The sequence below is a fragment of the Pseudophryne corroboree genome, chromosome 5, assembly GCF_028390025.1.
Source record: "Pseudophryne corroboree isolate aPseCor3 chromosome 5, aPseCor3.hap2, whole genome shotgun sequence".
In the NCBI taxonomy this organism is placed as follows: domain Eukaryota; kingdom Metazoa; phylum Chordata; class Amphibia; order Anura; family Myobatrachidae; genus Pseudophryne; species Pseudophryne corroboree.
The window spans coordinates 446,751,320-446,775,304 of NC_086448.1; the positions used below are offsets into that span (position 1 = coordinate 446,751,320).

At 46.2% G+C, this 23,985-nt stretch overlaps 1 protein-coding gene across 1 annotated transcript in view; it reads left to right on the top strand.

Annotated features, from left to right (window-relative positions):
• LOC134929613 (dynein axonemal heavy chain 5-like) overlaps positions 1–23,985 on the top strand; it is an 837,675-nt gene that overhangs the window by 504,522 nt on the left and 309,168 nt on the right. Inside the window, exon 56 of the mRNA XM_063925200.1 lies at positions 17,522–17,601. Within this exon, the coding sequence (XP_063781270.1) occupies positions 17,522–17,601 (80 nt within the window). The remainder of the gene's footprint in view (positions 1–17,521; positions 17,602–23,985) is intronic.

A 23,985-nucleotide genomic window follows, 5' to 3' on the forward strand; every position in this document is an offset into this window, starting at 1 on the left:
CTGGCAATTCTGATGATTCCTCTCCTGCCTGGGATTCCTCCGATGCATCCTTGCGTGTAACGCCTACTGCTGCTGGCGCTGCTGTTGTTGCTGCTGGGAGTCGATGGTCATCCCAGAGGGGAAGTCGTAAGCCCACTTGTACTACTTCCAGTAAGCAATTGACTGTTCAACAGTCCTTTGCGAGGAAGATGAAATATCACAGCAGTCATCCTGCTGCAAAGCGGATAACTGAGGCCTTGACAACTATGTTGGTGTTAGACGTGCGTCCGGTATCCGCCGTTAGTTCACAGGGAACTAGACAATTTATTGAGGCAGTGTGCCCCCGTTACCAAATACCATCTAGGTTCCACTTCTCTAGGCAGGCGATACCGAAAATGTACACGGACCTCAGAAAAAGACTCACCAGTGTCCTAAAAAATGCAGTTGTACCCAATGTCCACTTAACCACGGACATGTGGACAAGTGGAGCAGGGCAGGGTCAGGACTATATGACTGTGACAGCCCACTGGGTAGATGTATGGACTCCCGCCGCAAGAACAGCAGCGGCGGCACCAGTAGCAGCATCTCGCAAACGCCAACTCTTTCCTAGGCAGGCTACGCTTTGTATCACCGCTTTCCAGAATACGCACACAGCTGAAAACCTCTTACGGCAACTGAGGAAGATCATCGCGGAATGGCTTACCCCAATTGGACTCTCCTGTGGATTTGTGGCATCGGACAACGCCAGCAATATTGTGTGTGCATTAAATATGGGCAAATTCCAGCACGTCCCATGTTTTGCACATACCTTGAATTTGGTGGTGCAGAATTTTTAAAAAAACGACAGGGGCGTGCAAGAGATGCTGTCGGTGGCCAGAAGAATTGCGGGACACTTTCGGCGTACAGGCACCACGTACAGAAGACTGGAGCACCACCAAAAACTACTGAACCTGCCCTGCCATCATCTGAAGCAAGAAGTGGTAACGAGGTGGAATTCAACCCTCTATATGCTTCAGAGGTTGGAGGAGCAGCAAAAGGCCATTCAAGCCTATACAATTGAGCACGATATAGTAGGTGGAATGCACCTGTCTCAAGCGCAGTGGAGAATGATTTCAACGTTGTGCAAGGTTCTGATGCCCTTTGAACTTGCCACACGTGAAGTCAGTTCAGACACTGCCAGCCTGAGTCAGGTCATTCCCCTCATCAGGCTTTTGCAGAAGAAGCTGGAGACATTGAAGGAGGAGCTAACACGGAGCGATTCCGCTAGGCATGTGGGACTTGTGGATGGAGCCCTTAATTCGCTTAACAAGGATTCACGGGTGGTCAATCTGTTGAAATCAGAGCACTACATTTTGGCCACCGTGCTCGATCCTAGATTTAAAGCCTACCTTGGATCTCTCTTTCCGGCAGACACAAGTCTGCTGGGGTTGAAAGACCTGCTGGTGACAAAATTGTCAAGTCAAGCGGAACGCGACCTGTCAACATCTCCTCCTTCACATTCTCCCGCAACTGGGGGTGCGAGGAAAAGGCTCAGAATTCCGAGCCCACCCGCTGGCGGTGATGCAGGGCAGTCTGGAGCGACTGCTGATGCTGACATCTGGTCCGGACTGAAGGACCTGACAACGATTACGGACATGTCGTCTACTGTCACTGCATATGATTCTCTCAACATTGATAGAATGGTGGAGGATTATATGAGTGACCGCATCCAAGTAGGCACGTCACACAGTCCGTACTTATACTGGCAGGAAAAAGAGGCAATTTGGAGGCCCTTGCACAAACTGGCTTTATTCTACCTAAGTTGCCCTCCCACAAGTGTGTACTCCGAAAGAGTGTTTAGTGCCGCCGCTCACCTTGTCAGCAATCGGCGTACGAGGTTACATCCAGAAAATGTGGAGAAGATGATGTTCATTAAAATGAATTATAATCAATTCCTCCGCGGAGACATTGACCAGCAGCAATTGCCTCCACAAAGTACACAGGGAGCTGAGATGGTGGATTCCAGTGGGGACGAATTGATAATCTGTGAGGAGGGGGATGTACACGGTGATATATCGGAGGGTGATGATGAGGTGGACATCTTGCCTCTGTAGAGCCAGTTTGTGCAAGGAGAGATTAATTGCTTCTTTTTTGGGGGGGGTCCAAACCAACCCGTCATATCAGTCACAGTCGTGTGGCAGACCCTGTCACTGAAATGATGGGTTGGTTAAAGTGTGCATGTCCTGTTTTGTTTATACAACATAAGGGTGGGTGGGAGGGCCCAAGGACAATTCCATCTTGCACCTCTTTTTTCTTTTCTTTTTCTTTGCATCATGTGCTGATTGGGGAGGGTTTTTTGGAAGGGACATCCTGCGTGACACTGCAGTGCCACTCCTAAATGGGCCCGGTGTTTGTGTCGGCCACTAGGGTCGCTAATCTTACTCACACAGTCAGCTACCTCATTGCGCCTCTTTTTTTCTTTGCGTCATGTGCTGTTTGGGGAGGGTTTTTTGGAAGGGACATCCTGCGTGACACTGCAGTGCCACTCCTAGATGGGCCCGGTGTTTGTGTCGGCCACTAGGGTCGCTAATCTTACTCACACAGCTACCTCATTGCGCCTCTTTTTTTCCTTGCGTCATGTGCTGTTTGGGGAGGGTTTTTTGGAAGGGCCATCCTGCGTGACACTGCAGTGCCACTCCTAGATGGGCCCGGTGTTTGTGTCGGCCACTAGGGTCGCTAATCTTACTCACACAGCTACCTCATTGCGCCTCTTTTTTTCTTTGCGTCATGTGCTGTTTGGGGAGGGTTTTTTGGAAGGGACATCCTGCGTGACACTGCAGTGCCACTCCTAGATGGGCCCGGTGTTTGTGTCGGCCACTAGGGTCGCTTATCTTACTCACACAGCGACCTCGGTGCAAATTTTAGGACTAAAAATAATATTGTGAGGTGTGAGGTATTCAGAATAGACTGAAAATGAGTGTAAATTATGGTTTTTGAGGTTAATAATACTTTGGGATCAAAATGACCCCCAAATTCTATGATTTAAGCTGTTTTTTAGTGTTTTTTGAAAAAAACACCCGAATCCAAAACACACCCGAATCCGACAAAAAAAATTCGGTGAGGTTTTGCCAAAACGCGTTCGAACCCAAAACACGGCCGCGGAACCGAACCCAAAACCAAAACACAAAACCCGAAAAATTTCAGGCGCTCATCTCTAATATATATATATACACAGTATGTACAATATACTGTATATAATGTATATATGCATACGTATCCGACGTATCCCATTCCAGGCGACATGCTGAGTGGCTCTTATGTTCTCTATATTTTATGGTGATCATTGGTGCTGTGGTGTTGTATTATCATATGGCACTCATTGCAATGCTTTTTGTATTATATGGCGGTCACTTGGTATATTGGTCCTCATTCCGAGTTGTTCGCTCGCTAGCTACTTTTAGCAGCATTGCACACGCTAGGCCGCCGCCCTCTGGGAGTGTATCTTACCATAGCAGAATTGCTAACGAAAGATTAGCAATTCTGCTATTAATAGCAGAATTGCTAACGAAATTAAGTATTTCCTTGCAGTTTCTGAGTAGCTCCAGACCTACTCCTAGATTGCGATCATCTCAGTCCGTTTAGTTCCTGGTTTGACGTCACAAACACGCCCTGCGTCCGGCCAGCCACTCCTCCGTTTCTCCAGCCACTCGTGCGTTTTTACCTGGCACGCCTGCGTTTTTTAGCACACTCCCTGAAAACGGCCAGTTTCCGCCCAGAAACACCCACTTCCTGTCAGTCACACTACGATCAGCAGAGCGATTGAAAAGCTTAGTTCGCCCGTGAGGAAAATAACATAGTTTTGTGTAAAATTGCTTAGCGCGTGCGCCTTGCTGTGCATATGCATGCGCAGAACTGCTGGATTTTAGCCTATTAGCAATTCTGCTAAAATTAGCAGCGAGCGAACAACGCGGAATGACCACCATTGAATGGTTGTCTCTGATTTCTTTCTGTATTATATGGTGGTCACTGTATTTTTCTCTGAATTATATTGAGGTAACTGATGCTCTCTGTATTATATGGCGGTCCCTTTGATGCTCTCTGCATTATATTGCAGTCACTGCAATACTTTATTGTATGGTGCTTATTTTGATGTTCTCTATATTATATGGTGGTCATATAGGTAGAGTGAGACTATGAGACTATTATCTACTGGGAAGGGAGAAGGTGGGCGCTAAGCTGTCTTTGTCTCAGGTGCCAGAAAGCCTAGATTCCCCTCTACACCTCTCTATCCTCTGCTCTGCCCTTCTTGCAACCCCTACCCTTTGCCCTGTTTTGCCCCCATTCTTACCATGCTCCTGTCGGCCCTGATCCTCGTCCTCCTTCTTTCCTGCTAGGCTAGGGACTCCCATCTCCCTAGCAGTGGGTGTAGCACCCCTTAGAGAATTCTTATATAAATATATAAAATATATACACCGGTGTGTATGTATGGATGTGTATAAAATCTGTATATGGGTATCATTATCATTGCCTCTCTACTGCCTTTCTTATTGCTGTGGCAATAAGAAGTTACAGTATGTACTGTCAGTATGTATCAAAAATAACATACAGGGTCAGGGGTTCTCATAGGATTCTGCCCCTGCGATGTGTAAAAGTAACTGCGATGTGTAAAATTAAAGTGATTGCATTAGCGATCTCTTTACTTTCAGTTTCTGGGGCTGGACTGCGCATGTGTGGTCCACTGATCTTGCATGCTGTACGGCTCAGCAGCACTAGTTCCATGACAGTACTGTGACAAATTTTTAGGCAGGTGTGGAAAAAATACTGCAAAGTGAGAATGCTTTCAAAAATAGTGTTAGAAAGTTTTAATTGTTTATTTTGATCAGTCAACAAAATGCAAAGTGAATGCACAGAAGATAAATATAAGCCATTTTCCACAGGTTCCTGATCCTGAATGACAGTTGCACCCACACCCACTTTTAGGGCTATAGTGTTTGTGAGATAACATTTTTCAAGTTAGTGTCACATATATGCCATCTTTCATGTAACACGTTACTAAAATTGGAGATGGTCAGTTGGGAGATGGTCTACTAGACATGGAATGACCCTTCAGTTAAACCAAAGTGTTTGGCCCCCATGGTGCTAGCCACACCCCATGGCAAAGGCCCACACCCTATATAGACCATGCAACCACATTACTAGTCACACCCTCATGTTATTGGACACACCTCTTGAGGCAGCACACAATAGGCCCCCATAAATTTCAGCACCAGGCCCATGTGGACTTTAATCTGGCACTGTATATCTACCCCCGCCCATCCCCCACCCTTGCAGTGACCGTGGTTTTGCCCGTCTGCTAACAAATTTCTGCTACGATCAGGTCTGAATTAGGCCCGTAAGTGAGCCATCTAACACATTAGCAAATCCTCTGAAGTAAACCTTTTGTATTTACGTGTGATTTATGGTACTCAAGCCAACTACTAATTAATGTGTCCCATATGATGTTGTGAATCTGCTTTGAGTTAATCCTTTGTTATGAATTTAGGCAATGTAGCTGTTAGGCGCCGAGGGTCCGCCCGTCAGTGCGGCCCGGCGCCCAGCAACTAGGGACGCCGCATGCGGACAGCCGCCGGCTCCCTAGCAACGCTAGACGCCGGGCGCACGGAGCCGCTCAGACCCTAGCAACGGGGACGCCACTGTCGGACCGCGTTCCCCGTTGCTGGGTCTAGATTAATCACCTCATTGGTATCCTGGCCGTGCAGCATGCAGCTGCACGGCATGATTGTTAATTACCCTGTCTGGCTCCTGATTGGAGAGCTCCCAGTTAAAAGCACTCTCTGGACTTCTCACAGACGCCGGTAATAGCTTCCTGTTTGCTGTGTCTGTTGCAGAGAGTTTTCCAGTCCTGTCTATCCGGTCGTTCCTGTCCTCAGTGGTCCAATACTCGGAAGTTGTCATCTTTTCCTGGAGTCCTGACCGAGCACCTTTAACATCCTGTGGTGTTCGTGAGTCGCGGCGTAGCCGTGTGTTGCGGCTTGACCGCTTACTATTTATTATTTGGTTTTATTGTGTTTCAGAGCTTTTGCGGAGGATTCCGCTCCCACAAATCCACTCTGGTATCCAGCGGTGCTGGATAGGAGTAACGGATTCGTGGATTTTTGGTTGTCCTTTTCCCTGGCGGTTTGTCCGCACATACTTCTGGTTTAAGTTAGTTAGCTTGTAGCCCCTGGCCTGGTTGCTTAGTCAGAGGGCCCCTTGTTATCACCCTGTCTCGGATTTCCCTTTGTCTCCCATTAAGACCTGAGGGGGCATCGGAGTTGGGCAGACATAATCCGCCCTTCAAACGCGGCTGCCATGGGCTCAAGCAACCATAGTCTCGCAGGGGATTTCTGATAACACGGGCGAGACAACGGAGTTAGGGCGCCAGGGGTTACTAGGCTTTCCTGCTCCCGTATCCAGCATTCCATTCCAGTACTCTGACCTCCGTCATAAGATCTCCTCTGGTCAGACGTACTGGTATCATAACATTATTACCGGCCAGACTAAAATTTAAAATTAAACAGGGTTTGATTTTTTTCCCTTATTTCGGTTTGGAAGATTTGTCGGCCTCATGAATCCCACTGGTGTAGGGCCAAATCCTGGCCAGCTTCTAGTTAGTCAGATTCAAGAACTTACTCAGATGGTTCAGGATCTATCCCTTCGGGTGAGGTCACAGGAAGATCTGTTACGGACTTCCCCGAGGGTCGTTCCTGAACCAAAAATGCATTTGCCTGACCGTTTTTCTGGGGATAGAAAGCAGTTTTTTAATTTTAAAGAGTCTTGTAAACTTTATTTTCGTTTAAGACCAGTCTCCTCAGGTACGGAATCTCAGCGGGTCGGAATTATTATTTCTTTACTTCAGGGGGATCCCCAGACCTGGGCTTTTGGTTTAAGAACAGACGATCCGGCATTGTTGTCTGTAGACGCCTTTCTGGGATCTTTAGGGCTATTGTATGATGACCCTGATAGAGAGGCATCTGCCGAGAGTCATTTGCGTGCTCTCAGACAGGGTAAGAATCCCGCAGAGATTTATTGTACGGAGTTTCGCCGTTGGTCGAACGACTGTGGATGGAATGACCCAGCCCTGCGCAGTCAGTTTCGCCTCGGCTTATCTGAGTCTATAAAAGACAGTCTCCTTCAGTATCCCGCTCCTGAGACTCTTGATAAACTCATGGAGCTTTCTATTAAGATTGATCGTCGTCTCAGAGAGCGGAGGGCTGAAAAAGGAGCATCTGTCGGGTCTACTCCTGGTGTTTTTTCTATTCCTGTGGACATAGAGGAGCCCATGCAGATAGGTCTCTCCAAGCTGTCGCCTGAAGAAAGAACCAGAAGGCAAAATTCTGGTCTTTGTTTGTACTGTGGGAGTAAGGGACATTTTGCCCGTAATTGTCCGAACAAGTCGGGAAACGCCTCGACCAAGTGAATTGTGAGGGGGTTCACTTTGGTCTGCAGCTTATCTCCTCAAATAATTCACTGTTAGTCCCAGCTAAAGTTTCCTTTGGCAGCCTCCGTTCCTCGGTGTCGGCTTTTGTTGACAGTGGAGCTGCAGGGAACTTTATGGACTTAACGTGGGCCAAGGCCTTAGGTATTCCTCAGTTAGCCTTGGGTAGGTGTATCACCATGCATGGTTTAGATGGGAGTCCCTTGTCCAATGGGGTTATTTCTCTCTGTACACCTCCTGTACTATTTTCGGTAGGAGCTCTTCATTCCGAAAAAAATTGAATTTTTCCTTACCCATTGCCCAGCAGTTCCAGTGGTTCTGGGTCACCCTTGGCTGGCCTTTCATAATCCCATCATTGATTGGCAGTCGGGGGAGATCTCACAATGGGGTACCATCTGTAATAAGGAATGTATTACGCTTCCCATCAGAATAGCTGCTGTCATTCCCGCACCCATTCCTGTGGAATACCAGGATTTTGTTGATGTATTTTCCAAGGGCAATGCGGACATTCTGCCTCCCCATCGGCCTTATGATTGTGCTATTGAGCTAATTCCTGGTGCCATTTTGCCTAAGGGAAGGTTATATGCATTGTCCGGACCAGAAACTGTGGCCATGAATGAATATGTTAAAGAAAGCCTAGGGAAAGGATTTATCAGGCCATCTAAATCCCCTTTAAGTGCAGGCTTCTTCTTTGTGGAGAAGAAGGATGGATCACTCAGACCTTGCATTGACTTTAGAGCCTTGAATAAAATCTCAGTAAAAAATACTTACCCTTTGCCGCTGATTTCTGTCCTCTTTGATCAGCTACGTTCGGTTGTGATTTTTTCTAAGATTGACCTGAGAGGAGCATATAACCTTATCCGAATCAAGTCAGGGGATGAGTGGAAAACGGCATTCAGTACTCAGTCGGGTCACTATGAGTATCTGGTTATGCCATTCGGCCTGTCTAACGCTCCGGCAGTTTTCCAGGATCTCATTAACGATGTGCTCCGTGATTTTCTTGGAAGATTCGTAGTAGTCTATTTAGACGATATCTTGATATATTCTGACTCTATTGAACAACACGTTACCCAGGTGCGTCAGGTTCTAAAAAAAATTACGTGAAAATCACCTATATGCCAAGCTGGAGAAGTGTGAATTTCATGTCACGGAGGTATCCTTTTTAGGGTACATTATTTCCCCTCGGGGATTCTGTATGGAACCGAAGAAGCTCCAAGCCATCCTTAGTTGGGCGCAACCCACCAACTTAAAAGCAATTCAGCGCTTTTTAGGGTTTGCGAATTATTATAGAAGATTTATTCACTCTTTCTCCGACCTAGTTGCTCCCATTGTGGCACTGACTAAGAAGGGAGCGGATCCAACCAACTGGTCACGTGAAGCTGAGTTATCTTTTCAGGCCTTGAAACAAGCCTTTGTCTCAGCCCCAGTCCTCAGACATCCCAACCCAGAATTGCCTTTCATTGTTGAGGTTGATGCCTCGGAGGTTGGAGTAGGGGCTATCCTATCTCAGAAGGATCCGGATTCTCTAGAATTACATCCTTGTGCCTTTATGTCCAGGAAATTCTCATCTGCTGAATCCAACTACGATGTTGGTAACCGGGAATTACTGGCTATTAAATGGGCTTTCGAGGAGTGGAGGCATTGGCTTGAGGGAGCAACACATACCATTTCAGTTTTGACTGATCACAAAAATCTTCAGTACATTGAATCAGCTAAACGGCTGAATGCCCGGCAAGCTCGTTGGGCTTTATTTTTTACTCGTTTCAAGTTTATTATCACCTTCAGGCCAGGTTCCAAGAATACCAAGGCGGATGCCCTGTCACGCAGTTTTCTTCCAGTTCATGATAACAGTCCTGTTACTCCCATACTTCCGTCTTCAGTCATTCGGGCAGGCCTCACACAAGATTTATTTACCCAGTTAAAGCAGCTTCAACATCAAGCTCCTGGAAATACTCCTGCTGGTCGTCTTTATGTCCCTGAGTTTTTGAGAGCAACTGTTTTGACGGAGTTTCATGATAGCAAAGTTGCCGGGCATCCGGGGTTCGCTAAGACTTTGGAATTAGTCTCCCGCTCAGTATGGTGGCCTGGTCTTTCCAAAGACATTAAGGAGTTTGTTTTTTCGTGTCAGGTCTGTGCACAGCATAAAGTTCCCCGTTCCTTGCCTATCGGTCAACTTATGCCCTTGAATGTTCCTCTCAGGCCATGGTCTCATATTTCCATGGATTTTGTGGTGGACCTCCCTCTGTCAGCCGGATGCCGAGTCATATGGGTGGTAGTTGACCATTTTAGCAAGATGGCCCATTTCATTGCTCTTCCCCGATTGCCATCTGCCCAGGGATTGGCAGTTTTGTTCCTCCGCCATGTTTTCAGACTCCATGGGTTACCCACTGATATTGTTTCTGATCGGGGTCCACAATTCATTGCACAATTTTGGAAGTCTTTTTGTGCCTCTTTAAAGATGAAATTGTCTTTAACGTCTGGCTACCATCCCCAATCCAACGGGCAGACTGAGCGAGTTAATCAATCATTAAAACAATATTTGCGTTTGTACTCGGCCAAACTCCAAAATGACTGGTCCGAGTTTCTTCCGTTGGCGGAGTTTGCTTACAACAATGCCTGTCATTCCTCCACCAATGTGTCTCCATTTTTTACAGTTTTTGGTTTTCACCCCAGAGCTAATTCCTTTTTTCAACATTCCTCTGTCTCCTCACTGACCTTGACCGCTCATCTCAGACTCATTTGGAGAAAAGTGCACCTTGCTCTCAAAAAAGCGGCATTTCGGGAGAAAAAAATTTCTGACAGGCTCCGGCGGCCGTGCACTTTTAAAGTTGGAGATAGGGTGTGGTTGTCGACTCTCAATATTAGACTTCGACAAACCTCAGCCAGATTGGGCCCTAAATTTATTGGACCATTTCATATTATAAAAAAAATCAATCTAGTTGCTTTCCGGTTACGTTTACCAAGAACTCTCCGGATCGGAAATACCTTCCATTGCTCCTTGTTGAAACCATACGTTTCTTCCAGTAGATTTCCTCGGAAGATCTCTCAGGGGAAATCACCAATAGATGTACAGGGTCAGCAGGAGTTCTTGGTGGAGAAGGTTCTCGATTCCAAGTTGTCCCGGGGTCGGCTTTATTTTTTGGTACATTGGAGAGGTTATGGTCCAGAAGAAAGGTCTTGGGTCCTGGATGAGGATCTCCATGCCCCGAGGCTCAAAAAGGCATTTTTTCGATAATTTCCTCAGAAACCTGGCCTTAGGGGTTCCTTGACCCCTCCTCAAGGGGGGGGTACTGTTAGGCGCCGAGGGTCCGCCCGTCAGTGCGGCCCGGCGCCTAGCAACTAGGGACGCCGCATGCGGACAGCCGCCGGCTCCCTAGCAACGCTAGACGCCGGGCGCACGGAGCCACTCAGACCCTAGCAACGGGGACGCCACTGTCGGACCGCGTTCCCCGTTGCTGGGTCTAGATTAATCACCTCATTGGTATCCTGGCCGTGCAGCATGCAGCTGCACGGCATGATTGTTAATTACCCTGTCTGGCTCCTGATTGGAGAGCTCCCAGTTAAAAGCACTCTCTGGACTTCTCACAGACGCCGGTAATAGCTTCCTGTTTGCTGTGTCTGTTGCAGAGAGTTTTCCAGTCCTGTCTATCCGGTCGTTCCTGTCCTCAGTGGTCCAATACTCGGAAGTTGTCATCTTTTCCTGGAGTCCTGACCGAGCACCTTTAACATCCTGTGGTGTTCGTGAGTCGCGGCGTAGCCGTGTGTTGCGGCTTGACCGCTTACTATTTATTATTTGGTTTTATTGTGTTTCGGAGCTTTTGCGGAGGATTCCGCTCCCACAAATCCACTCTGGTATCCAGCGGTGCTGGATAGGAGTAACGGATTCGTGGATTTTTGGTTGTCCTTTTCCCTGGCGGTTTGTCCGCACATACTTCTGGTTTAAGTTAGTTAGCTTGTAGCCCCTGGCCTGGTTGCTTAGTCAGAGGGCCCCTTGTTATCACCCTGTCTCGGATTTCCCTTTGTCTCCCATTAAGACCTGAGGGGGCATCGGAGTTGGGCAGACATAATCCGCCCTTCAAACGCGGCTGCCATGGGCTCAAGCAACCATAGTCTCGCAGGGGATTTCTGATAACACGGGCGAGACAACGGAGTTAGGGCGCCAGGGGTTACTAGGCTTTCCTGCTCCCGTATCCAGCATTCCATTCCAGTACTCTGACCTCCGTCATAAGATCTCCTCTGGTCAGACGTACTGGTATCATAACAGTAGCATGCCATGCTGTAGGTTTACTTTAAATATTACATGAGTTACAGTGCGTTGAGATCTTATAGCTTCGCTTTATACAGTATGTGATCCATTTTTTATTCAGAGTGCTGCAGTCAGTTTAAGGAGAAGCCCATATGGCTGCTGCACATCAGTATTTTGTAAAATGTATGCTAAAAGATTACAGCACACAAATTCAATTGTAAATACGTTACTGTTAGTATATTACTGTTATAATAGAGTATTTATAAAGCATAGGTACCTTATGCATCACTATGCAATTAGCACACGGCTCACAGACATTATGCTTAAATCCATATTAGAACTGTAGATTAAAAATACCCTAATCCCGAGAGTATTAAATCTAATTAGGAAGAAGGGAATACGAGATTGGCATATGTAGGGAAACTAATATCAAAATTGTTTCATTTACATTTATTTTTACATTTTACTGTCACATGTTTGTCCATCACTTTGACATGGCTGCAGAATGTACAGCAGTTGTGAGCTGGAGGAACCATACAAAGCAGTAATGTCTGTTGATGCAGCTTCTCATTGGCCTCCTGCTCACATGCCTCTCTAAAATGTCACACAGCCCTGGCTTTCGGCTTGTGGAAAGCTGCTAGATGGAGCAGCCCCCTGGAAAGACTGTGATGCTATAATGCATGGTAATACAAATTTCGACAAAACATTTACAATTTTGTAAGTTTTTTTTTCTTTATACTGGTGCTGTAGATTCTCCCCCCCCCCCTCTTGTTTCTTCGCATGTTTTAAGTAATGGACCGACTCATTATTAGGGGCCCAATAGGACTGCTAATATTCAGTATAAAAAATATAATAAACTCTGAAAACTGAATGTTTTCAGAGTTTGCATGCGAGAATCAACTCCATCTGCTGATTCCTATGGGAGGGAGGGTTGGGACTGCAAAAGAGGGATCTGAGCAGATCTGTCCACCTCCGCATTGAATGACCTGTGGCTGTGCGCATGTGTGACCCCAGGTCAGGCACACGCACTGGAAAGACTCTGCATCAGTAAGTACTGTAGCAGTGTTACTGTTCATGTGGACAGATGCTTATTGGAGCAGCTGTCCCTACACTGTAGCAATGCTGGATTGCTCTGGTTACTAAGTATGCACCTCCACAAACGATGAATAGGCCCCTTAGTATTATAGGAGCGTGCTCTGTGGGTGCTTGAGCTGCCTCTTATCTATGCCATTATTCAGTCATATGGGGGGACACCACAATCTAGATGAAACGTTGGCCTACATGCTTAGTATTATCACTAATTACTAGTAGCGTTATCTTTAGCACACATATGGGTGGATGAATCAAGAGATACTATGGAGCAAGATACAGCGGCAGTGCTCTTGTACAAACAGCATGCTCACTCATTCACATCAATAAACAGAGAGAAAAATGCTTATTGGAAAGTGTGTTGTAACATTATCACAGACCATGACCTACATGCACACAGTAAGTATGTTCTATTATTTATCATAGAAGTGCAAGCAAAAATAAGCATTGTTTCCTATGCTGTAATACCTGGAAGTGTACACAGAAGCATGGCCATCTTAACAGCAGTGTAGGCACCTGGGCACAGCAAAGCACTGGGGCCCCTACCTATCCTCCAGCGGTAGGGGTGGGGCGGTTCTATCACTGGCAGCTTTGATGTCCAGCGGTCGGTAGGGCGTATTCTGTCTTCCGCTCAGCATGTAGGACCTAGAGCAGTAATTTCTGTTAATTACTCCTTTACTGCACAGTTGGTGGGAGATGGGGCAGGAGGGAGAACACTAAACTGTAGAAGGGGGCATTGGGCTGAATGAAGGGGCCCCGGTACATGACTTCCAGGGTGGTAGGGGGTGTTTATAATGCAGGAGAGGGGTGGATAGTGGAGTGTGCTTAATATTCATCATTTTTATGTGGGAGGGCAGCTTGCTTGACTGCAGATATCTCCAGTTCCTTTCAGGAGGTTCCGGGGACTTGGGGATCAGAGTTCAGGAGCCAGAGCAATCCACCAATGAAAATATAGAACTGCATACCAGGTGTGTGGAGCTGGACCAGGGACCAGCTGCTGGAAGGCTGATATCTCTAGTTCTGGGCATCGTAGAGACAAGTTGCCAGTGTCCACCAAAAGGAGAGACTCCCAGCTTTTGGAGTATACCCTCAGGAAAACTCTGTCAGACAGAACCTGAGATATCTGGCTGGGAAAAGCAAATAACAGACTCAAATGGTGACCACTGCTTTGACGGATATCTCCGGTTCCCCAGGGCCGATTTAAAAAAATCTGGTACCCCTGGAAATAGGGGACCCTCAGCTATCAGTCTATGACCCTTGGGGAACTGCCCATTGAGCCCATACAAAAAGATGACTCTGCACAGAAGTATGCCATGTGAACCTCATGGTTTACTGAACCGCTCAATAGACTTTGCATGCCAACATTAGTTAAGGGCCTGATTGCAAAGCAAAAAAGCACACTATGGGCATAACCATGTTGTAATGAAGGTGGGACAGATGTAACAAGTGCAGAGAGATTAGATTTGAGTGGGGAGTGGGATGTGTGTAAACTGAAATCTAAATTGCAGTGTAAAAATAAAGCAGCCAGTATTTACCAGGAACAGCAACAATATAACCCAACCAAATCTAACTCTCTTTGCACATGCTACATCTGCCCCACCTACAGTGCCACATGGTTTTGCCCATTAGTGTGCTTTTTTGGGTTTGCTAAGAAACCTGAATAATGGGGCGTGGCCTGACTGGCTAATGGCGAGGAGCACTATTACCTGAGCTCCTGCTGTAGTGGCCCTACAATATATACCCCTGCACTTCAGCTCACCCACCTTGCAGGTACCATTGCTGGAGCCCTCACTGCTGTTGAGGGCTTGGATTGCGGTGTGGTGGGACCTGTTTTTCAGATCCCGGGAGTTGGGGCCTATCGCAGACTCAAGTAACAGGCTGCTCCCGGCCGTGCTACGTGGCCAGCGCGTTGCTCCGGAGTTTTCGTCCACATCCCGCCACGGAAGCGCAGATGGAGCCCCCGTCTCCCTCACCCTCTATCACCCGGAGCCTGGCGCTCTCTGCTCCAGCCCCAGATGCACCGCTGGCCGCGGCCTATATGCTGCCAGAGGCCGGGGTCTGTACTCGGTAGCAGATCCGGGCCGCACTTCCGGAATCGGGGGGAAGTCCTGCAGCACCCCCAGCTGACCCTCAGGCCTCCCTTACACCCTCTGGCAGGCTCTGGTAACCCTCCGGAGCCGAGGCTCTCCAATTGCGCTCCCTGTGTCACTTCAGGTGGGGAGACAGAGTTCAGGTACCGTGGCTGAAGTGGTTATAACCACAAGCAGCGGCCATCTTGGATACTGGTGCAGCTGAGCTCTTGCTCAGAGAAGCTGTCCCAACTCAGAACGGGATCTGGTAGTTGTGCTCCCTCCCTATTGCTACGGATATCCCCTGCTTGACACTTCTACTGTTTAGTGAGTATTCACTTGGCTGCCCTTCCTTGATATGGGACTATAACTATGCGTATAGAGGTTGGAAAACCGATCCGCTTATAACTCCTGCTCTGTGATAACTTTATTCAGACGGCTGCTTTCTGTGTATCCCTTTTATAATATCCTGAGTCAGTATCCGTCAGTGTTGCATTATACTCTGGGGACTTGGCAGGCCCAGTCCCAGTGTCTCTAGAAGTATAACACCAGTTTCTACCTCCCGGTACACTTGGAGTTTGCTCCTGGCACCTTGCAGCTGCTCATCGCTTTCTTACACGGTGTGATTATGATATAGCCAGCTTTAGTACCATCCTGATGGGTCTCACGGAATAAGACCTCTTTATCTTCCCCAATGAGTTGATATCCTTATTATTCATGCGTAATATCAAGCCACTGACCGCCATACAGATAATCCTTGCCTTCCCCTCAGTGGATCCCTTCACTACATAGGATTCCAGAGACTTCCTGACATGCCGTTAAAACGTGGGGGTAAAAACCCCCGCCTACCGGTTCCTGTGCATTTCCCTAAGAACTCCAATTCAAAACAGAAATCCTCTACTTCCACCTCAGTGAACTCTCTGACCCCCTCGACTTCATCCAAATCTTCTGCCCCACCAACTCCGGCTGATTTGGAACTGGATGTCGATCCGCGGCCCCCCTTACCACCCAGTCTGTGTTCAAAATGTTTACTGCCTTCCGCACTGATATACTTTGTGGACTGGAATCCTCAATCCAGTCATTCAGGATTGACCTGGCTGGTATTGCGGGCCGTACGGAACATTTGGAGGATAACATGCAAGAACTAGTGACGTCACACAATGACCTGCTCACCTCTCACTCTGAGTTGCAAACTGAGGTGTCTTCCATGCATTAAAAAATTGCAGATCTCGAATACAGGTCTAGGAGAAACAACCTCAAGATCAGGGGCATCCCTGACTCTGTTTCACCAGCGGAGTTGAGGGATTATGTGAATGCTTTATTCAAGAAACTTCTCCCGCAAGCTACAATGCAAGATCTCATTGTAGACCGCATTCACCATCTACCTAAACCAAGAGGAGGATTTGCTTCTACTTATTCGAGGGATACCTTACTGAGAGTTAATTTCCGACGTGTTGGGAGGTCTGCAAATCTACCCCGATTTATCTCAATTCACTTTTGGCTAAGAGACGTTCCTTCCACCCGATTACAGCAGCTCTACAGGACAACGATGTCCAGTACAGGTGGGGATTCAATGTCAAAATTATCGTTTGATATGACTCATCATCCTACGTGATATCTTCCCTTGATGCTGGGGTGAAGCTACTGGCAGACTGGGACATTGTGGTCTCATTACCGAAATCAGCTACTTCAGTCCTGGCACCGGTAGAGTGAGGAAACATTACTTCTCTGTCCTCAGATGTATATTGTTGTGTGTTATCTTTGGGTTACAGAATCGTTCTTGTTCCCCCTGCCTATTTCATATACTGGGGCAGATGTATTAAGCCTGGAGAAGGCATAAGGAAGTGATAAACCAGTGATAACTGCAAGGTGATAACGCACCAGCCAATCGGCTCATAACTGTCATTTTACATATTGGAGCTGATTGGCTGTGCGTTATCACCTTGCATTTATCACCTCTTTATCACTTCTTTATGCCTTCTCCAGGCTTAATACATCTGCCCTATTATGTGTTATTCCCTTGAACGCTGTTCTTTACTAAGTTCCCTGTGCTAGTTGTGATTGTTAGATCAGTGTGCTCCCTTTATGTTTTATATCAGTTTAATTACATATTACTGCTTGACTGAGACCTGTCAATGGCCAGTCCCCCAATGGTTTTTGTTTTGTCACCAGTTTTTGTATGTGACAAACACTGTGGCCCTCATTATAGGGCCCTTTCAGTTGTTTTCCTCTTTCCTTCTTTTTTTTTGCTTCTCCCTCTTTCTCTTTTTTTTTTACTTTTCCGGTTCCACCCCTCCCTTATGGAGTCCACATGTTTGTATAAGCTGATACTGTCCAAACTGTTCTGTCTTATTTTCCTCAATGGTTAAGTTTTAGTCATTGAATGTTAATGGTCTTAATTCGCCTAATAAGAGGCGCCTAGCTTTGGAGTCTTTTCCATAGGGAAAAGGGTAGAGTAGTTGGCCTTCAGGAGACACATTTTTCAGCCAAGGCGCCACCCGCCTTTTTTTTAATGCACGCTACCCCTCTAGCTATTTTGCGAACGACCCTCATAAACGACACGGAGTGGCTATTTTATTTCACAGCTCAGTCCATTTTGAACTTATTTCCCAAATTTCGGATTGATTTACGAATCTTGTTTCCTTATATGCTACCAATACTAATCAGATTCCTTTTTTACAGAAACTGTTTGAATCCATACACAAGGTTCAGAAAGGCCATGTAGTGATTATGGGAGATATCAACGTGGTACCAGATGAAAAGTTAGATAAATCCCTTTCTCCTACGAAGCCCCGTAGAGAAATTCGTCCCCACGCCAGTTTGAGACGATTATTAAGTGAATTTGACTTCTATGATGTCTGGCGTATACAGTCTCCAAAGGTTAAAGATTATACCTATTTCTCCCATGTGCATAATTCCTATTCCCGTATAGATTTGATATTGTTAGATAAATGGTCACTACAACACACGTCCAGATCAACCATTAGCCCTGTAGTATGGTCCGACCATGCAGTGACTTGGTCTTGGAATCTCAATCATTCTTATCTGTCTCCCAGACCCTGGAGACTCCTAGAATATATATTAACTTCCCCTGAGGCGTCATCCACCATGGCCACTGCTTTGGAGACCTACCTACAGTGGTGCAAGTGGGCGGGTACGGGTGGGTACGGCGTACCCGTAAGAATTTAGCCGTGGGTACGCCGTACCCACACCGACGGGCCGCCGCTCCTCTTCCCTCCCTCCCTCTGCTGCTCCACGCCGCACCCGCCGTCCCCGCCGCACCGCCGCTGATGTGAGGGGAGGAGAGCGCAGCCTGCGCCTCTCCTTCCCCTCAGTCTCCGGCGGGTGTCATAGTTTAATTCAGCGCCGATCCGTGAGCCAATCAGACCAATCAGGTCATTCAGGCACGTGGAGGCCACACACACTACTGAGCCTCATTTTGACTTGTTTTAAGGACATTACATGAAAATTGGATCAGCCTGTAGTGTGTTTTTCCACTTTAATTTTGAGGGTGACTCCAAATCCAGACCTCCATGGGTTAATAAATTTGATTTCCATTGATAATTTTTGTGTGATTTTGTTGTCAGCACATTCAACTATGTAAAGAACAAAGTATTTAATAAGAATATTTCATTCATTCAGATCTAGGATGTGTTATTTTAGTGTTCCCTTTATTTTTTTGAGCAGTGTACATAGGTGTATATATATGTGTAGATATGTAGATATATATACACACACAGACACACTAGTTTTACGGACCCAGCATATACTGGGTCACCTCAGTCCCCACCCCTGTGCTTGGCTCCACCCTGTTCTAGAAACCCCCCCATGCAAATCCTGCGTTTGCCACTGTCTGCGGACACTTTACACCAGGGGTGTCAAAGACAAGGCCCGCGGGCCAAATCCGGCCCGCCAGACCTCGTCTGATGGCCCGCGGTGCCGCCGCCATGAAACCCCCTTCTCCCGAGTGCCCAGCTGGGGGGGGCGGGGTTTCGCGGAATGACGCGATTGCGTCGTGACGTCACGGCGCAAACGCGTCATTCAACGAAACCCCGTCGGAGGAGGGAGAAGGGAGCCGCGCAGACGAGGAGGGAGAGGCGGCTGAAGAGCGGCGAGAACCGCTTCAAATGTAAGTCAGCCCCTCTCCCTTCCTCTCTTTCTCTCTCTCTCCCTCCTTCCACCACCTGCCACAATGTGTAAAATGGGGACCTGTACCTGCCGCTATGTGTAAAATGGGGACCTGTACCTGCCGCTATGTGTAAAATGGGGACCTGTGCCTGCCACAATGTGTAAAATGGGGACCTGTGCCTGCCACAATGTGTAAAATGGGGACCTGTGCCTGCCACAATGTGTAAAATGGGGACCTGTACCTGCCGCTATGTGTAAAATGGGGACCTGTGCCTGCCGCAATGTGTAAAATGGGGACCTGTGCCTGCCGCAATGTGTAAAATGGGGACCTGTGCCTGCCACAATGTGTAAAATGGGGACCTGTGCCTGCCACAATGTGTAAAATGGGGACCTGTACCTGCCGCTATGTGTAAAATGGGGACCTGTGCCTGCCACAATGTGTAAAATGGGGACCTGTGCCTGCCACAATGTGTAAAATGGGGACCTGTACCTGCCGCTATGTGTAAAATGGGGACCTGTGCCTGCCACAATGTGTAAAATGGGGACCTGTGCCTGCCACAATGTGTAAAATGGGGACCTGTACCTGCCGCTATGTGTAAAATGGGGACCTGTGCCTGCCACAATGTGTAAAATGGGGACCTGTGCCTGCCACAATGTGTAAAATGGGGACCTGTACCTGCCGCTATGTGTAAAATGGGGACCTGTGCCTGCCACAATGTGTAAAATGGGGACCTGTGCCTGCCACAATGTGTAAAATGGGGACCTGTACCTGCCGCTATGTGTAAAATGGGGACCTGTGCCTGCCGCAATGTGTAAAATGGGGACCTGTGCCTGCCGCAATGTGTAAAATGGGGACCTGTGCACTATAAAAGGGGGCACATGGCTGGGCACTATAAAAGGGGGCACATGGCTGGGCACTTTAAAAGGGGGCAGATGGCTGGGCACATATAAGGCAGGTGGAGCGGTAAATTTTGGATAGACCTACAGATACAACCGGCCCTTTGATGGGGACCAAACTGCTGATGCGGCCCCCGATGAATTTGAGTTTGACACCCCTGCTTTACACTCTCTTAATCTACAATGGACTGAGGAGGAAATAGCATTAGTTATGGGACGGATGGATTCATTAATTCCTTTTATAAAAAATTTTGCCCCCCATCTCCTTTCGACCCTCACCTCTCTATACAACTATGCCACTGATTGTGGATCTTTGCCTGAGGAAATGTTACAGGCACGTATCATCACAATCCCTAAGCAGGCTAAAGACCCCTCCCTCTGCCAAAACTACAGACCCATTGCATTGCTCAATACGGACCTAAAAATGTTCTCTAAGCTTATAGCGAACAGGCTATTCCCTCTCATACATTATCCATCCGGATCAGGCGGGATTCGTCAGGGGTAGGCAATCAATGGACAATACAAGAAGGGTTTTCGATCTTGCTGAACATATAATGATCAAAGGTGAGGAAACTATTTTCCTTTCCTTAGATGCTGAAAAAGCATTTGACAGGTTGCACTGGGGTTTCCTTCACAAGATTTTATTGGGAATTGGTCTCACTCTCAACGGTGCAATCTTGTCCTCTATATTAGCTTCATATAGCTCCCCGACAGCTGTTGTGTTCAGTAATGGTTTTTTTAACTTCTTCCTTTAAGATTTTGAATGGCACTAGATAGGGATGCCCCCTGTAACCCCTCATGTATGTCCTCGCAATAGAACCGCTTGCACTGGCCATACGCCAATCCTCATCCTTCCCAGGCATACAGGTTGCGTCATCTCTGCATAAACTTGGTTTGTTTGTGGATGATGTGCTTTTGTTCATTACACACCCCGACACTGCATTGTTGGCCCTACATGAGATTATTACACACTACAGCGCAGCATCTTTCTATAAACTCAACACGTCTAAAACGGAAGCTCTGCCGTTTAATTTAACACCAGAGAGGTTGTCTATGTTTAAGAGACTTTACAAATATAATAGGAAGAAAAACTAGATTTTATATTTAGGTATTAATATCCTGATCTCCCTATCGCAAATTGCAGATATCAAGTACACCGCACTACTCTCACAAATTGAAGCGCTGTTACAAAGGTGGTTAGGGTTGGAGGTGTCATGGTTAGGTAGACTTGCAACATTTAAAATGTCAGTTTTGCCCTAATTGATGTATCTTTTTCGCTCTATACCCTATCTAGTCCCTCAGAGGGTCATTGGCCGAATACACTCTGTGATACTTAAATATGTTTGGAATAAAAACCCTAACTGAATAGCGTACAGCCGCTTAACTAGAGCACAGAGATTTGGAGGGGATTGTGGTGCCAGATTTGAAGAAATACCATCTTGCTTGCCTTGTAGCACAAATAAGTGACTGGTCCTTACCCGCAGGCAGGAAACAGTGGGTAGATCTAGAGAAACAGTTGTGTACACTTGCCCTGTTATCTGATCTTCTGTGGATTCCGGCCCAACAGAGGCCGATCACACACATTACCTCACGTGCTATCATAGATTCCTATAAGGCGTGGGATACATTGGTAGCTTCTTCTAAAAATGTTTCTCTCCCTTCTCGTAAACTGGCACTATCCGCTCTATCGGGCCTTATCTCTGATCTGAATCTTTCTAAGTGGATATTATGTGGTATTGACACCATTTCGGAATTAGTAGATGGTACAACAATTACTCCATTTAGTACTCTACAAGCTCAGTATGACCTCCCAGCTAGTGAAATGTTTTCCTACTATAGTATTGCCCATTGGATAATCAGTTCATTGCGGTCTACAGGTCCAATGCTCTTGCCACCCCCCACCATCTTAGCAAGAATTACGGCTGGTAATGCCAAGGGTTCTATAAGATTCTGGTATGCTATGCAGTACGGCTCTGAGACTGGGACTAAAACACCCACTCAACTCCAATGGGAAGTGGATCTTAACTGTTCATTTACCCAACAACAATGGGAGTTGATTTACCTTTCGTCACATACTATGTCCAAATGTACCAACCATATTGAGATGCACTTTAGATTGCTACATGGCCTTAACTTTACCCACGCTAAGCTGCATAGGATTTGGCCTACGGTGTCCAAATTGTGTTGGAGGAATTGTGCGGAGGTGGGCAGCATCTTCCATATTTTCTGGGCATGTCCTATACTCCGCCAGCTCTGGAATGATGTATTTACACTTGCCTCCACGGTTATCCGTATCCCCCTTTCGGAGTTGCCTTCACTGGCCTTATTGCATATTTACCCAAAGGATATTTCTAATACAGATCAATATATTTTGGGCCACATTTTTATTGCCGCTAGAGCGGCGATTGCACAGGATTGGAAGAGTTCCTCTCCTCCTACGCTCCTAAAAATTGTCCGAAAGGTCCACCATGCTTTTCAGATGGAGACCTCTGGCATACCCTATTCCTTTACAACCAACTCCCCACTAATAAAATGGTCCCGGTAGCATGAGTATTCGACATCTCGAGATGGGGCTAATTTAATTTTAAATCCCAATAGATCACAAGTCCCGGAATTATTTAGTTCCTCACTGTTATATATTTCCTTGTTGACATTCTATATTGTATGTGTTTTTTTTTTTTTGTGTGATGTATTGTCTATGTACTATGTATCAGTAAATAATATGGAAGTTGGCTTTTGGACTCCCCCTTCCTTGTTTATTTTTTCCCCCGGAATTAAACTTTCAATAAAAAACGATTGATGGGAAGAAAAAAGAAACCTGAATAACCCCCTAAGTACAGCAATGATGTGTAAACCCAGCATGTCCCCTAGTAGGAGACTTATCTATATGTACCAGAGGCATGGTGTAATGATGTTTAATTATAGTGATGGTTACAACACTATAGAGCTGCTTCTGATTGGTTGTTTGTGTATTAACACCTCCAGCCTTACTGTCAATGACAACTGCTCCATTGTTACTGGTAGTATTTCATTAGCATTGCAGCTATATTATATCAAGCTCTGATTATTTGGACTTCTTATTTTTTATTTACGTTTGGATTACTACAGAAAATAGATTGCCTTTGGATTTATACAGCAGTAGATGATACAAGTGTGGGTGTTTGTATTTAATTACATTTTCCATGGAAAATGCTCATTTATTTGTAGTGTTGTCATTGGAGTGGGGGCGTCAAGAGTCTGAATACTGGGAAAAGAAACATTGTGGTTAAAATATTTTTGGCCATAAAAAGGGAATTGTCCTCAGAAAAACCAAGACACATGGTAGTTCTATGTCAGCCTATTCAATGGGAGATCTTTTGTGCTAGGTTATTGTACAGTATGATGTTGTACTCGTTATCAGAATTTGTTTTAATTGGACAAAATGCACTATATTTTTTTAGTTGTTTGTACTGTATCTAAAATACACACCATAATTGGTGATAATTGGTGTATCCTGTTAATGTGACTTTCTTGTGTAATCTTGTGGCACATCAACATGGGATTGCAGTGTAAAAAACACTTGTTTTTATTACACGAAAGCAGAAATCAATCACTAATTGCATCGATATTGTAAAATGTCAAATTATTTAATATTTCTAATGGTCGTTAATGAAGTTCCTATTACTGGTTGATTCTTCCTGATGACTTTAGTTAACTATTAATTCACTGTCATTATTTAATTTTACATAAATAGATGTTCAAAGCATGATAGCAGCATTTCTAAATACAACCTTGCCTGAAGCACCAGGTAGATTTAACATTTGAAATAAGATTTATAAGCAAAGTAGACATATAATTATTTGTGGCATCAGTTTACATACAGTATAGAACCTAATTTCCACAAATAACTTATGCAGATAATTGTCTTACACAGCACAGGACGTTGAAACATTTTCATTTACTGTACTTCCTGATGTTAGTAGCAGAATGGGGCAGACTTACATTCAGGAGAGTAACCATGAAAGCAGAGAAACATAAAGCAGTCTAGGCACGATCACTGTTCAGTATGAGGATCAATGGCAAACCTACCATTCTGACGCTCACAATAGTTTCAGGTCCGCACCAATTGCTTGCACAGCATA